The sequence below is a fragment of the Portunus trituberculatus genome, chromosome 7, assembly GCF_017591435.1.
Source record: "Portunus trituberculatus isolate SZX2019 chromosome 7, ASM1759143v1, whole genome shotgun sequence".
Classification (NCBI taxonomy): domain Eukaryota; kingdom Metazoa; phylum Arthropoda; class Malacostraca; order Decapoda; family Portunidae; genus Portunus; species Portunus trituberculatus.
In genome coordinates, this window is record NC_059261.1 from 2,039,413 (window position 1) to 2,054,700 (window position 15,288).

Here is a 15,288-nt window from a genome sequence, read left to right on the forward strand (position 1 = left end):
TAGGATAGTGGTGAGATATCATTGAAGTATGTTTTGTTACGGTTAGGGTTGAATTAAGTTATGTGTGGTTAGAGCTTATGAAGGGTAATATGTTAATTGAGGTGAGGTTAGCGTGAGATAGGATTGAACCACCAGTGAAATCATAAAAAAACAGTCCTTAGATATCACAGCAGTCATGAAAACACCCTCGGAAATGAAGCAGTGATTTAAAAATTGTCCCTTTTGCCATGAACACACTATTGAAATGCACTCTCATAATGAAAAATGCTGAAAATGCTGATTTGTGATTCCAACAAGCAAAGTGGAGAGATTCTATTGAAGTTACTGGGATTTTCAAGGGTGTCGTGGAAGTTACTGGAGTTTTCAAGAATGTAGTGGAAGTTACTGGGATTTTCAAGGGTGTAGTGGAAGTTACTAGGGTTTTCAAGGGTGTAGTGGAAGTTACTGGGGTTTTCAAGAGTGTAGTGGAAGTTACTAGGGTTTTCAAGAGTGTAGTGGAAGTTACTAGGGTTTTCAAGGGTGTAGTGGAAGTTACTGGGGTTTTCAAGAGTGTAGTGGAAGTTACTGGGGTTTTCAAGAGTGTAGTGGAGGTTCCTGGGATTTTCAAGGGTGCAGTGGAAGTTATTGGATTTTTGGGTTTCGAAAATGTTTTTATGGCAATAGTGGAAGTTTTTAGGGTTGTTTTCTTGGTAATACTGAAGTTAGCTGTTTTCAAGGATGTATTGGAAGTTATTTGGGTTTTCAAGGGTGTTTTCAGTTCTTGTGAAAGTTATTGGGATTTTCAAGGGTGTTTTCATGGTTCTAGTGGAAATTATGTGTTTTTTCAAGGGTGTTATCGTGGTTTTAGTGGAAGTTATTGGGGGTTTCAAGGGTGTTTTCATGGTTCTAGTTGCTGTTGGCGTTATTAACATCATTATTATTGTTATTTTGGCTAAGTGGTTAACATTATTATTATTATTATTATTATTATTATTATTATTATTATTATTATTATTATTATTATTATTATTTAGGCTAACTGGCTAACTGTTTTTATTATTATTATTATTATTATTATTATTATTATTATTATTATTATTATTATTATTATTATTATTATTATTATTATTATTACAGTTTCTTACAGTTGTCCTCCTGGAAGAGGCTTACGCCTGTGACTCCAGATCTTCATTTCCGTATCTTGGCAGCGTGTGGCGGATCTCATGTGCTTTATAGTTATAACATAATTCTTGATTTGCGCAAAATTTGTAGAGTTTTGCCTCAAATTTCTTTACGGAAGTTGCTGAAACTGTTCAGTTAGGCAAAAGGTTCCAAGTGTTTACTACCCTCCTTGCATTTAATCTACATCTTGGCTTGAAAAGTTTCAGCGAATTTTCTGCATTATTGTTATCATCATCATCATCATCATCATCATCATCATCATCATCATTACTATTATCATTACTATTATCATTACGCGAGACTCATTGTTTTAGGGTTCAAAAGGTTCAAAGGTTTAAAGGTTCAGTGGGTGACTCGTGAGGCAACACATGGTAACATCATAGATGCATGCACTGTTTGGATTCAAAGCCTCAAGTGAATCAGACAGTCAGTGAAACAGTACTTACATACATACATACTATGTCACTTGATTCAAAAGGTTCAAAGGTTCAGTTGAATCAGTGAGACAATACGTACCTATTATTATTTTTCTTAAGCCTCATTTATTTATGCTAAAGAAATGAAACTGTTTTTAAGTATTCTGCTTCCCCTCCTTTTTATCCGTATGCTACCTTTCTACTACTACTACTACTACTACTACTACTACTACTACTACTACTGTTGTTATTTCCCTCACTAGTCTATTTCCCTTTCATCTCCTCCATCCATTTTCTCTTCTTCACCGCCCCAAACATAAAAAAAAAAAATGATCTTTTCTATATAGTAAACTCATATATATATATATATATATATATATATATATATATATATATATATATATATATATATATATATATATATATATATATATATATATATATATATATATATATATATATATATATATATATATATATATATATATATATATATATATATATATATATATATATATATATATATATATATATATATATATATATATATATATATATATATATATATATATATATATATATATATATATATATATATATATATATATATATATATATATATATATATATATATATATATATATATATATATATATATATATATATATATATATATATATATATATATATATATATATATATATATATATATATATATATATATATATATATATATATATATATATATATATATATATATATATATATATATATATATATATATATATATATATATATATATATATATATATATATATATATATATATATATATATATATATATATTTATTCTCTTTCACCACGACTGTTTTCCAAGGCCACTGAGATGATTACCGTTGTCTAGTGTTTCACCAGTTAGTCATTTAAAAATCTTGTTAATCTGTCACTAGAATCACACAAGAAGTAAACAAAAATCATTAAAAGTCGGTTACTTCACCATTACTATTTTCCAAGCTCACATAAATTATTAGCCGGATTATCAAGAGTGTTTCACCAGTTAGTAATGTAAAAATCTTGGTAATCTTTCACTAGAACCATAAAAAACAGCTTTGAACATTCCTGTTTTCTATTTTTTCTAGGGCACAAAAGATGATAATAGTATTTTACCAGGTATTAATGTAGAAATCTTGTTAACCTGTCACTACAACTGTAAAGACACCTAGAAAAACGTGTCACTTCAACTAGAGCCTTTTGAAAGTAGTGAAGGTGCTGCGCAGAAGTGTTTCATGATACGGGCCTTAAAATGTCTCCTAATTCTCCACTGTTTCTTTTCTATACTACCACTTCTCAGTTCTTCCACCTTCCACCGCTCCTCACTGACACCCCATTCCTCTCCCTCTCCAAACAGACGTGGAGGACACAGCAGACCTCGCGGCACAACTCCACACGTCGGTGAGTGTCGGGGAGCACGCCTTCTCCCACATGGAGGACGATATCGACAAGCAGCGGCTCCTCGGCGGCCAGCCCTCCTACACCACCGCCGACCCAGAGACTGCCTCCATGACCTCTGACCTCCAGCATAAACAGAGGTGGGTTATATGAGGTTAGGTTTGAAAACGTTTATTTCTTTTATTCTTTCCTTTTTTATCAAGGGTTTGAAGTTTTTTTTATTGTTATTTTTTTTTCTCTGCCTTTCAAATCAAGCAGTACATGGAATTACTTGGGTTTCCTTTTTTCATAAACGAACCTCAGTACAACTAAACGAAAACAAGACATCCAAATTTAACCTTCATGACCTCTGACATCCAGCAGGGTTCATGTTTTTTTTTTTTTTCATAATTTATTTCTTCTCTAACTTAGAAAACATACAGGATTAGGATTTTTGCATGCCTTATTGAATTCTAAGAAAATATGTGGAAAATGCATCTTTTAACGTTCAGCTCTTCCTCGGCAAGTGGGATTTTTTTGGAGAGGAGGAGGGTGGCGAAGATAAAAAATTGCGATTTATATATTAGTAAAAAAGAGATAAGATGGTTAACAGAACCATATTGTCTTGTCACGTATTCGATGCCTGGTTTTACTGACAAATATGGCTCATGAATGTGAATAGATAACTTCCCTTGACACGGCTATTTCCCCAAAACATTCCTTAAATCAATCCTGTGATATCAAGGTACACTGTAGCCTCTTATCCAGAACCTTAGGAATGTGATTTTTGCTTACATTATTGAGTTTCTGTGATACATTAGTATATTTGGAGATATTTGTGTTTCTTTGTATCATGAGAATAATTACTCAAATCCTTGGGTGCCATTGTTACTTCGCATTGTTTCGAACCTCGATCAGACTTCAGTTGTTCAAGTCTGTTCGAGCGTGATTCTGGAACCTTGACAGGAAGTGCGCGTGCGCGGTAAGTTCTTCACAGCCAATGAAAAATTAGATAAGTATATGGGTCAATCAAATGGCTTTCTCTCTGTAAGTGGAGGCTTACTGTCCGCCATTATGCAGGTCCCGATCTCAATCTCCATGTCTGGCGGGTGTTCATTTACTTGTTTTGGAGGTATAGTAACATTTTCGTTTAAAAGAATAAAGCAGCATTAGCATTTTTTTTTTATTATATTGCTATTGGAAGTACTGTTAAGTGTGACATGTTTAAATCAGAGTGCAATTTTCGGGGCGGTACACATGACGTAAACTTTCCGGGTTGGATACAAAAGAAGCAGCGGTAATGCGGTTGTAGCTTTAGCCAATAGAAGGATTAAGTTAAGTTAGAATAGCATTCCGTGTGGGGGTCCAGGTTAGGTTGATATCCTTGGGAAGCGTTGTTTAGGGAGACGGGGCCACATGTTAGTTTAGCTTTTAGTGTCCCTGAGGGAGCTGGGCGAGGCTGTCACTCGGAGCTAGGGTCTTTGGATATGTAAGTCGAAATTTGCTGATGAATACATGTCTAGGGTTATTTCATATATATCTAGGGAAGTGAAGTTTTTACCTGGGTTTCCCGTCTGACTCACTGATACAAAAAGTGAGCATTATTTGAAAGTTGACATTTTCTAACACACTGTTCTTTTCACTTTACCTCGGAAACTGTTCATGTAGCTAAGTTTCATGCTACTAAGTTTCGCATAGAACACTAAACTTCCAGCATCAGGTTAGGTTAGGTGTTAAGGTTTGCTTTAAAGTTAGGTTTGGTTAGAATGCTTGAGGCAGTATATGCATAGGCTGTATTTATTAAAGAACATCCCTAAATTTAGGATTTTTCTTATTTTTTTTTTTTTTTCGAAATGCAGGGAAATTTTTGACGGTCAGACTCAGGAGTGTTTATTTCGTGTATATGCATAGAAAACGAAAACCTGTACATATTAAAGAAAATTCCTAAATTTAAGGATTTTTCTTAGAGCTCTTTTTTTTTCCCGAAAATTTTCTGGCGGTCAGCAGTGCTTGCTTCGTGTTCTAGAGCCAGGCATCAAAGTCCATTGATGCATTGCTTATTACTGTTGGTCTGACTGACGCCTTTCTTGATAGGTATTTACCAGAAAAGAATCCTAGCTATGTTTATGATTTTTAGGCTATATTATTTATCACTAACATGTCTTTGGTGGCCCCAGTCAGACGGAAACCCCCGCATTCCCACGTCCTGCAGCCTGTTCGGGGGATGGGGGGGTATGGTGTTAAACTGAAAATTTACCTAAAACCTTTAAAACTTACAATGTCTGACTTAACAAATTAATTCTAACCCAATATTTATTCTAACTCAACCTAATTTATTCAGATACTACAAATTAATTCTAACCCAACCTAAAATAGTCTAACCTAACATGATTTTATTTATTCTAACCTTATCTAATTTATTTTAACCCTGTCAAATTTATGCTAACTTAACCTAACGTGTTTAAAAATTCTACCCTAATTTATTGTAACCTAGACTAATCTATTCTAACTTAACCTAATTCATTTTAATCTAACCTAACTTCACTGTGCTTAAATAATTAATCTAACTTAGATAAATTCAACCTATCAGGCTAGGCTAACTTAACCTAACCTAATTGAGTTTAACAACCTAACTATCTCAATTTATATCAACTTCTAAAACTTACTTAATCTAATGTAACCCAACTCGAACCACACCGAATCTAAGCTCTAACTTAACTTAAACTGGACCATCCCTAACCTAACTTAACTTGACCATCCCTAACCTAACTTACTTGACCATCCCTAACTTAACTTAAACTGGACCATCCCTAAACTAACTTAACTTGACCATCCCAAACCTAACTTAACTGGACCATCCCTAACATAACCTAACTTAACTGGACCATCCCTAACATAACTTACCTGGACCATCCTTGAACTAACCTAACTTAACTGGACCATCCTTGAACTAACCTAACTTAACTGGACCATCCTTGAACTAACCTAACTTAACTGGACCATCCCTGAACTAACCTAACTTAACTGGACCATCCCTGAACTAACCTCACTTAATTGGACCATAACTTAACCTAACTTAACTGGACCATCCCTGAACTAACCTAACTTTACTGGACCATCCCTAACCAAACTTACCTGACCATCCCTAAACTAACCTAACTTAACTGGACCATTCCTGAATTAACCTAACTTAACTGGACCATCCTTGAACTATCCTAACTTAACTGGACCATCCCTGAACTAACCTAACTTTACTGGACCATCGCTAACTTAACCTAACTTAACTGGACCATCCCTAACCTAACCTCACTTAACTGGACCATCCCTGAACTAACCTAACTTAACTGGACCATCCCTGAACTAACCTAACTTTACTGGACCATCCCTAACTTAACCTAACTTAACTGGACCATCCCTAACCTAACCTCACTTAACTGGACCATCCCTGAACTAACCTAACTTTACTGGACCATCCCTAACCAAACTTAACTGACCATCCCTAACCTAACCTAACTTAACTGGACCATCCCTGAACTAACCTAACTTAACTGGACCATCCCTGAACTAACCTAACTTAACTGGACCATCCCCTAACAACTGGAATCCTGAACTAACCTAACTTAACTGGATCATCCCTGAACTAAACTAACTTAACTGGACCATCCCTAACCTAACCTAACTTAACTGTACCATCCCTAACCTAACCTAACTTAACTGGACCATCCTTGAACTAAACTAACTTAACTGGACCATCCCTGAACTAACCTAACTTAACTGTACCATCCCTAACCTAACCTAACTTAACTGGACCATCCCTGAACTAACCTAACTTAACTGGATCATTCCTGAACTAACCTAACTTAACTGGACTATCCCTGAAGCTAGCCTAACTCAAATCAATTCAACCTAATCCAGCCCATAACCTAAATTTAACCCAACCTAACCCAACCCTGCTTCATTATATCCACCTTCCTATGACTGGCCTTCATTTAAGAGGGAAGTTTCAAGACATTTGTCCTTTTTTTGTTTTAGCAAACTTTCAGACCTGCAGGGGGATTGACAACTTTGTGGGACTTCTTTTTTCTTTTGTTTTATGTTGCCCTTGGCCAGCTTTCCCCCTTACCTAAAAAAAACCTCTAACCTAACCTAAACCTAACTCTGCCCTAACCTAACGTAACTCAACCTAATTTAACCTAAATTACTTTACCGTAACTACTGATAATAAATTCCAGATATTTGGAAATAAGGCATTTAGAAGAATTTTGGGAGTAAAGTGGTGGGATAGATTATCAAATAATAGAATTAGAGAATTGACAAGGGTGCAACCTGTTGATGAATATGTGAGGCTCTCAAGATGGAAGTGACTGGGACATGTGTATAGAAGACATGGACTGATGCATGGTACACCAGGATGGGTGGCACCTGGAAGAAGAGATAGAGGAAGGCCAAGGGAGATGTGGCCGAGGACAATGAAATGAGAAGTGGGTGATGAATGTTAGGGAGACCTTGAGGAGATAACTCAAGATAGAATGTGGTGACGAGTGTTCATTGAGGCCCTATGCATCCCTGAGGGTGCTCCAGGATATGATTGATTGATTGATTGTTAACCTAACCTAACCTAACTTAACCTACCTGCAGATATGAGAGGCTGCTGCGGCGTGCTAAGAATGAGGACCTGAGGGAGGTGTCGGGCATTGGGTGTCTGTACCAGTGTGGCCTTGACAAGTTTGGACGGCCAGTGGTCATCTTTATTGGGAAATGGTTCAAGTTTAATGAGATTAACTTGGACAAGGTGAGATTAGTGTGTATGTGTGTGTGTGTGTGTGTGGTAGGTTTTTTTGACTGTTTAGATGGATCTCTATTTTTTCTCCCAAATTCCTTCAAAGAAAATGAAAATAAAGATTTCTAGGTTAAGGTTAGGTTAGATTAGGTTCAGTTAGACAAGTTTAGAGGTTTGTGCTTGTCTTTATGGGCCTCAAGTTTAGTGAGGCTAATTTGATAAGGTGAGATAAGTGTGAGTGTTTACTTTTTCTTTTTTTATTCTTGCTTTTAATTCCTGAGATTAAAGTTAGTATGTATTATCCCACAAGGTGATAGAGAGAGAGAGAAAGAGATTTAGTCACTGTAGTTATGACGTTTTATGTTTATTCTCTCTCTCTCTCTCTCTCTCTCTCTCTCTCTCTCTCTCTCTCTCTCTCTCTCTCTCTCTCTCTCTCTCTCTCTCTCTCTCTCTCTCTCTCCTTTTCTTTTCAATTTTTCCTTCTCCTCCTCCTGCTCCCTATTTCTGCCACTAACACCCTGCCACTGTTCCCCTCTCACTCTCATTTTTCTTCCCCAATGCCAGGCCCTGCTGTATCTGATCTCCCTGCTGGACCCGCTTGTGAAGGGCGATTATGTCATCATCTACTTCCACACCATCACCACTACAGAGAACCACCCTTCACTATCATGGATCCGACATGTTTATGACATGTTGGAGTATAAGTAAGTGTGTGTGTGTGTGTGTGTGTGTGTGTGTGTGTGTGTGTGTGTGTGTGTGTGTGTGTGTGTGTGTGTGTGTTTACCTAGTTGTATTTACCTAGTTCTATGGTACAGGATTTAAGTAGGGCTCATAGTGACCTGTCTCTATATCTACATTTATCTAACTTTTTCCTTGAATTTGTGCACACTTTCTGCTGTCACAATCTCTCCACTTAATCCATTCCAGATATCCACCATTCTATGTGGAAAACTGAACTTCTTAATGTTCCTCAGACACTGACTTTTCATTATCTTTTTGGAATGCCTTGTTGTTTGTCTATCTAAATCCTCTGTCAGTGTTACTAGGTCTTGTCTATCTATCTTTTCCATACAGTTTACTAACTTGTACATCGTTATTAGGTCTCCTCTTTCCTGTTTATCTTTCAAGGTTGGTAATTCCATTTCCTCCAGTCTTCTTGGGGAAGATTTCTTATTTCTGGGATCATCTTTGTAGCAGTCCTTTGGATTCTTTTTACTTTCTTGATGTCTTTCTGCATGTATGGTGGCCATACCACTGCTGCATATTCCAGTCTAGGTCTTATAATTGTGGTTAATATTTTTTTCCATCATACTCTTATATATGTAATTGAATGCCATCCTGATGTTAGTTTTTGTCTTGTATGTTGAGGCAAATAGTCAGGGTGTCATATAATCACTCCCAGGTCTTTCTTTTCATTCCTTTTCCTTAAAATCACTTCTCCCATTTTATATATTCATGTTGGTCTTCTATTACTTTGGCTATAGTTCCAGATCTTGTTAATACTCTTCTGCAATTCCATAGTCATAAATGTTCCTTATTACCCTCAAAAGGTTCACATCATTTGCAAACAAATTTATGTAGCTACTCAGACCCCCTTGTGTATCATTGACATATACTTGGAACATAATTGGTACCAGCACCAAACCCTGTGGTACTCCACTGGTAACTCTGTTCCAGCTTGATGGGGGATATTTCTTATCATTGTCCTTATTTCCCTATCTGTTAAGTAGTCTGTCATCCACTTTTAAGATAATTCCCTGTATTCCTCCCATGTGTTCTATTTTCCAATAGAGTCTCTTATGTGGTGCTCTAGCTGTCGAAAGCCTACTTAATATCTAGATACACCATGTCAACACATCTATCTCTCCCTTGTACTTCGTCTTCCTTTCCTGAAACCAAATTAGGAGTTATTTATTATAAATTTCCTTCCCCTCCAGATATTCTAACCATTTTTCTTTGATAACAGTTTCACAGATCTTTCCCACAACACTAGTTAGTGACGCTGTCTATGATTTAGGGGTTCAGTCTTTTTCTCCTCCTTTGTGTATTGGGAATATATTTGCTCTCTTCCACTTCTTATGGTACCATCCCTTCCATTAGAGAGTTATTGATTACATACCAAATTGATTCCACCTGTTGTTGTGTACATGGGATCTCAGTGTCCATCCTGACACTCCATCTGACCCCATTGCCTTTCTTACATCTACCTTTTCTAATAGTTCTCTAATTTCATGTTTTCTACCATAATATCTCTTAATCCTTCCTGTGTCGCTTGCTGCTTCACTCTGTGAACTTTCCTTCTTTATAAAATGCTGATTTAAAGCTCTGATTCATAAGTTCATTAATTTCTTCCAGTGGTTCATATACCCTATTTTCCTTAATTTATTTAGTGATGTGTGTGTGTGTGTGTGTGTGTGTGTGTGTGTGTGTGTGTGTGTGTGTGTGTGTGTGTGTGTGTGTGTGTGTGAAGTACAGGCTCATACAAGTTGGTCTCTGTTTATATGTAAGATCTGTATCAAAATGCTTCATTTTTTTTTTTTCTTGTTATTTTTTAGTTCATATTTAATTTTGAAAAGACAAAACAAGAAAACCAATTTTTGATATGTTTTGTCTTTGAACTGGCTTGTGTGTGTGTGTGTGTGTGTGTGTGTGTGTGTGTGTGTGTGTGTGTGTGTGTGTGTGTGTGTGTTTGTTTGTTTGTTTGTTTGTTTGTTTGTTCATTTGTGTTTTTAATATCCCCCACTTTCTCTCTCTCTCTCTCTCTCTCTCTCTCTCTCTCTCTCTCTCTCTCTCTCTCTCTCTCTCTCTCTCTCTCTCTCTCTCTCTCTCTCTCTCTCTCTCTCTCTCTCTCTCTCTCTCTCTCACACACACACACACACACACACACACACACACACACACACACAGGCTCATATTGACAAGATGTTTGGAGAAACATATAATTTGATTAGAAATATTGGATTAGCCTTTCATTATAGGGATAAAGATATGATGAAGAAATTAATTAGTACGGTAATTAGACCAAGATTGGAATATGCTGGGATGGTTTGGTCCCCTTATAAAAAGAAGCATATAAGGAAGTTGGAGAGATTGCAGAGAATGGCAACAAAAATGGTTCCGGAATTGGCAGAAATGACCTATGAGGAGAGATTAAAAGAAATGAATTTGCTTACCTTGGAACAAAGAAGAGAAAGAGGAGATTTAATACAGGTTTATAAACTGTTGAACGGTTTGGATGAAGTGGATAATGAGCAAATGATGTTGAGAAGAAAATTTAAATCGAACTACGAGATCGCATAGTAAAAAGATAGCCAAGGGAATATGCTTGAAGGATGTGAAGAAATATAGTTTCCCACAAGATGTGTGGAGGTGTGGAATGGTTTGAGTGAGGAGGTGGTGTCAGCGAGGTGTGCATAGTTTTAAAGGAAAGTTAGATGTGTGTAGATATGGAGACGGGGCCACACGAGTATGATACCCAGGCCCTGTAAAATTACAACTAGGTGAATACACACACACACACACACACACACACACACACACACACACACACACACACACACACACACACACACACACACACACACACACACACACACACACAGAAAAGTACAGTAAGAAAGGACTAAAGAAACTTACTTATGAGCGGAATGTAATGTATTCCAACATAAATGGAGTGATATCGGGGATTTTAGAACTCAACGATTACTTGAGGGACAAGAACCCAGATATTGTGGGTCTTACTGAAACAAAACTGAGAGAGGGAGAAGACCTGATGATGGTTGGAGAAGGGAAATATAATGTTTGGAAAAGAAATAGAGTAGGTAAGATGGGAGGAGGAGTGATGTTGCTGGTTAAAAAGATATAAAGGTGGATCAAGTGAAAGAAGGTATGGGAAAGGCAGAAGTGCTAAAGATCAGAGCAGAAACTAATGAAGGAAAAAGAGGCACTACATAGTGGTGTACGTACCACCTAAGACAAATGCATGGTCAGTACAGGAATATGAAGAAATGATAAGTGATACAGGAACATGTCTGGAAGAAATGTTGGGTGGCTGTGAACGAACTATAATGATGGGAGATTTTAATTGTAAAGAGGTGTGTTGGGAGGACTGGTCAATGGAAGGATCAGAGACAACATGGGGAAATACACTATTGACACTGGCAATGGAAAATGTGTTAACTCAGTGGGTCAAAGAAGATACTAGGTTTGGAGGAGAGGGAGCATCGTCAAGACTGGACTTGGTCTTTAGTACAGAGCCAATGGTCATTGAGGAGATGAGGGTGGAGTGCCCTTTAGCAAAGAGTGATCATGCAGTTTTGGAGTTCAAGGTGATAGATGAAGAGAAATCTAGAAGAAATGAAGAATATAAAGTGGGAAGATGGAATTATGCCAAGACAGATTTTGGAAACCTAAAGAAATTCTTTCAAGAGACAAATTGGATGAAATTCAAGAGTGCTAAGGAGCAAATGAAAAGTGGAAGGAATTTATAAAAATATACAAAGAAGGTGAGAAAAATTTGTACCAATAAGACAACATAGAGAAGTTGGAAAGCAGGACTGGTTTAACGATAGATGTGAAAAGGCTAGAACAAGAAAAGAGGATGCATGGAAGAGGTGGAGAAGGAAAAGACGGATTAAGCAGTGGGAAAGTTACAAAAGAGCAAGAAATGAATATGTGTTGATTAGAAGAGAAGAAAGAAAGAAACAAGAAAAGGATATAATTGATAAATGTAAAGACCAACCAAGGCTTTTTACAGACATGTGAACAACAACATCAAAAATAGAAAGTATTGAAAGTTTAGAAGTAAATGGAGTATGCAGTGAGGATCCCAGGAAATGGCAGAGGCTATGAATGGATGCTTTCGGAAGGTATTCACAAAGGAGACTGCTTTTGACAAACCACTGGTAATGGAACAGAAAGGGATTATGAAGGAGTTTCAAGTAACTGTGGAGGAGATCAAGAATATGATGGGGAGTTTAGAAGTGAGAAAAGCTGTGGGACCTGATGGGGTATCAGGATGGATTTTAAGAGAATGCAGGAGCAACTGGCAGAAAAAGTTTGTGAAGTAATTGATGCCTCATTAAGGGAAGGTGTAGTGCCCCAAGACTGGAAAAGAGCTAACATTGTCCCAATTTATAAATCAGGTAACAAGAGAGACCCATTGAACTATAGACCAGTGTCACTTACAAGTGTGGTAGCTAAGATGTGTGAGAGGGTGGTGAAGAATAGATGGACAGACTTCTTGGAGAAAAATGACATACTTTGTGAGTGTCAATTTGGTTTTAGAAAAGGGCGTTCATGCACGACAAACCTGATATGTTACTATTCGAGGGTGATAGATGTAATACAGGAAAGAGATGGTTGGGCTGATGGAATATATCTGGATTTAAAAAAGGCCTTTGATAAGGTACCACACCGGAGACTGATCTGGAAACTTGAAATGGTAGGAGGAGTGCATGGCAGTTTACTAAAATGGATGGAAGACTTTTGGTAGGAAGAGAAATGAGAACAATAATTAAGGACAGACCATCAGAATGGGGCTTGGTGGAGAGTGGAGTTCCACAGGGATCAGTGTTGGCACCAGTAATGTTTGCGGTCTACATAAATGACATGGTGGATGGGGTGTCCAGTTATGTGAGCCTATTTGCAGACGATGCAAAATTGTTAAGAAAAGTGAGATGTGACAAAGATTGCGAACTACTCCAGGAAGACTTGGACAGAATATGGAAATGGAGCTGTACATGGCAAATGGAGTTCAACACGACAAAATGCAAGAAATTAGAGTTTGGCAAGAGTGAAAGAAGAATCAGGAGTATGTACAAGATAGGAAATGAAGACATAAAACCAGTCATGAAGAAAAAGACCTTGGGGTGACAATTACCAATGACCTATCGCCAGAGAGACATATAAACAAAATAATTGGAGAAGTATTGAACTTATTGAGGAACATAAGAGTGGCGTTCGTATATTTAGATGAAGAAATGATGAAGAAAATAATTACTGCAATGATAAGACCAAGGCTTGAATATGCAACAATACAGTGGGCTCGAACTTAAAGAAACACATAAGGAAACTAGAGAAAGTACAGAGGGCTGCAACAAAAATGGTGCCTGACTTAAGAGATTTGACTTATGAAGACAGACTGAACAGAATGCAACTTCCGACCCTGGAAAACAGAAGAGAAAGGGGAGACCTGATAGCAATATACAGAGTGATGATTGGCATGGAAAAATGGATAGGGAAGATCTGTGTATGTGGAATGAAAGAATGTCGAGAGGGCATGGGAAAAAACTAAAAATGGCCACTTATAGGAGAGATGTGAAAAAATATAGCTTCCCTCATAGAAGGGTGGAAGCATGGAATAGTTTAGACGTGGAAGTGGTCAACGCAAGGAATATTCATGATTTTAAGAAAAAGCTGGACATTAGTAGATATGGAGACGGGACAGTACGAGCATAGCTCCTTTCCCGTATGTTACAATTAGGTAAATACAATTAGGTAACACACACACACACACACACACACACACACACACACACACACACACACACACACACACACACACACACACACACACACTCTTATTCTTTCCCTTATACTGATTTAATTTAATTTTGCTTTTCTTATCCATCACTTGATACTTCTCTCCCTCATACCCATATCCTCTTAATGATTTCACTCACTCACTCACTCACTCACTCACTCACTCACTCACTCACTCACTACTCTTCCACAGGTACAAGAAGAACCTCAAGGCTTTCTACATAGTCCACCCAACACTGTGGACCAAGATTATGACCTGGTGGTTCACGACTTTCATGGCGCCTCAGATCAAACATAAGGTGGGTGCTGTGTGGTGATGGCTTGGCGCTGTGTGGTGCTGGCTTGGTGCTGTGTGGTGCTCTATGGTGATGGCTTGGTGCTGTGTGGTACTGTGTGGTACTCTGTGGTGATGGCTTGGTGCTGTGTGGTGATGGCTTGGTGCTGTGTGGTGCTCTATGGTGATGGCTTGGTGCTGTGATATTGTATTAGTGCTGTGGTGTGCTGTAGATGTATTGTGGTGGTGTATTGGTGCTGTGGTGAGGTGGTGGTGTGGTGGTGATGTCATGGGGCTGTGGTATTGTGGTGTAGAGTTGTGGTGGTGTGTTCTTTTCATGATGTAGGGGTGCTGTGGTGTGGTTGTGGTGTGGTGGTGTCATGGTGCAGTGGTAGTGTGGTGTAAAGAGGTGGTGGTGTGGTGATGTAGGGTTTTTGATGTGCTGGTGTTATGATGTGATGTATGTATTTGTGCTGTGGTGGTGTATTGGTGCTGTGGTGTGGTCGTTGTGTGGTAGTGCCTTGGTGCTGTGGTAGTGTGGTGTAAAGGGATGGTAGTGTAGGTTTTTTGTGTGATGTAGTTGTGTTGTGGTGATGCAGTGGTGATGTAGAGATGTTGTGGTGATGTGGTGTGGTGTGGTGATTTAGGGATGTTGCAGCTCTATGGTGTGGTGAGATGCAGTGATG

The 15,288-nt window shown here is 37.8% G+C and overlaps 1 protein-coding gene across 4 annotated transcripts in view; it reads left to right on the forward strand.

Annotated features, from left to right (window-relative positions):
* Nucleotides 1–15,288, forward strand: part of LOC123520542 (protein GDAP2 homolog) — a 69,576-nt gene that overhangs the window by 50,131 nt on the left and 4,157 nt on the right. For all 4 annotated transcript variants that reach the window (XM_045282920.1, XM_045282903.1, XM_045282910.1 and 1 more), the window contains 4 exons: nt 2,986–3,166; nt 7,644–7,797; nt 8,350–8,489; nt 14,522–14,627. In XM_045282920.1, coding sequence (XP_045138855.1) covers nt 2,986–3,166; nt 7,644–7,797; nt 8,350–8,489; nt 14,522–14,627 — 581 coding nt within the window. The remainder of the gene's footprint in view (nt 1–2,985; nt 3,167–7,643; nt 7,798–8,349; nt 8,490–14,521; nt 14,628–15,288) is intronic.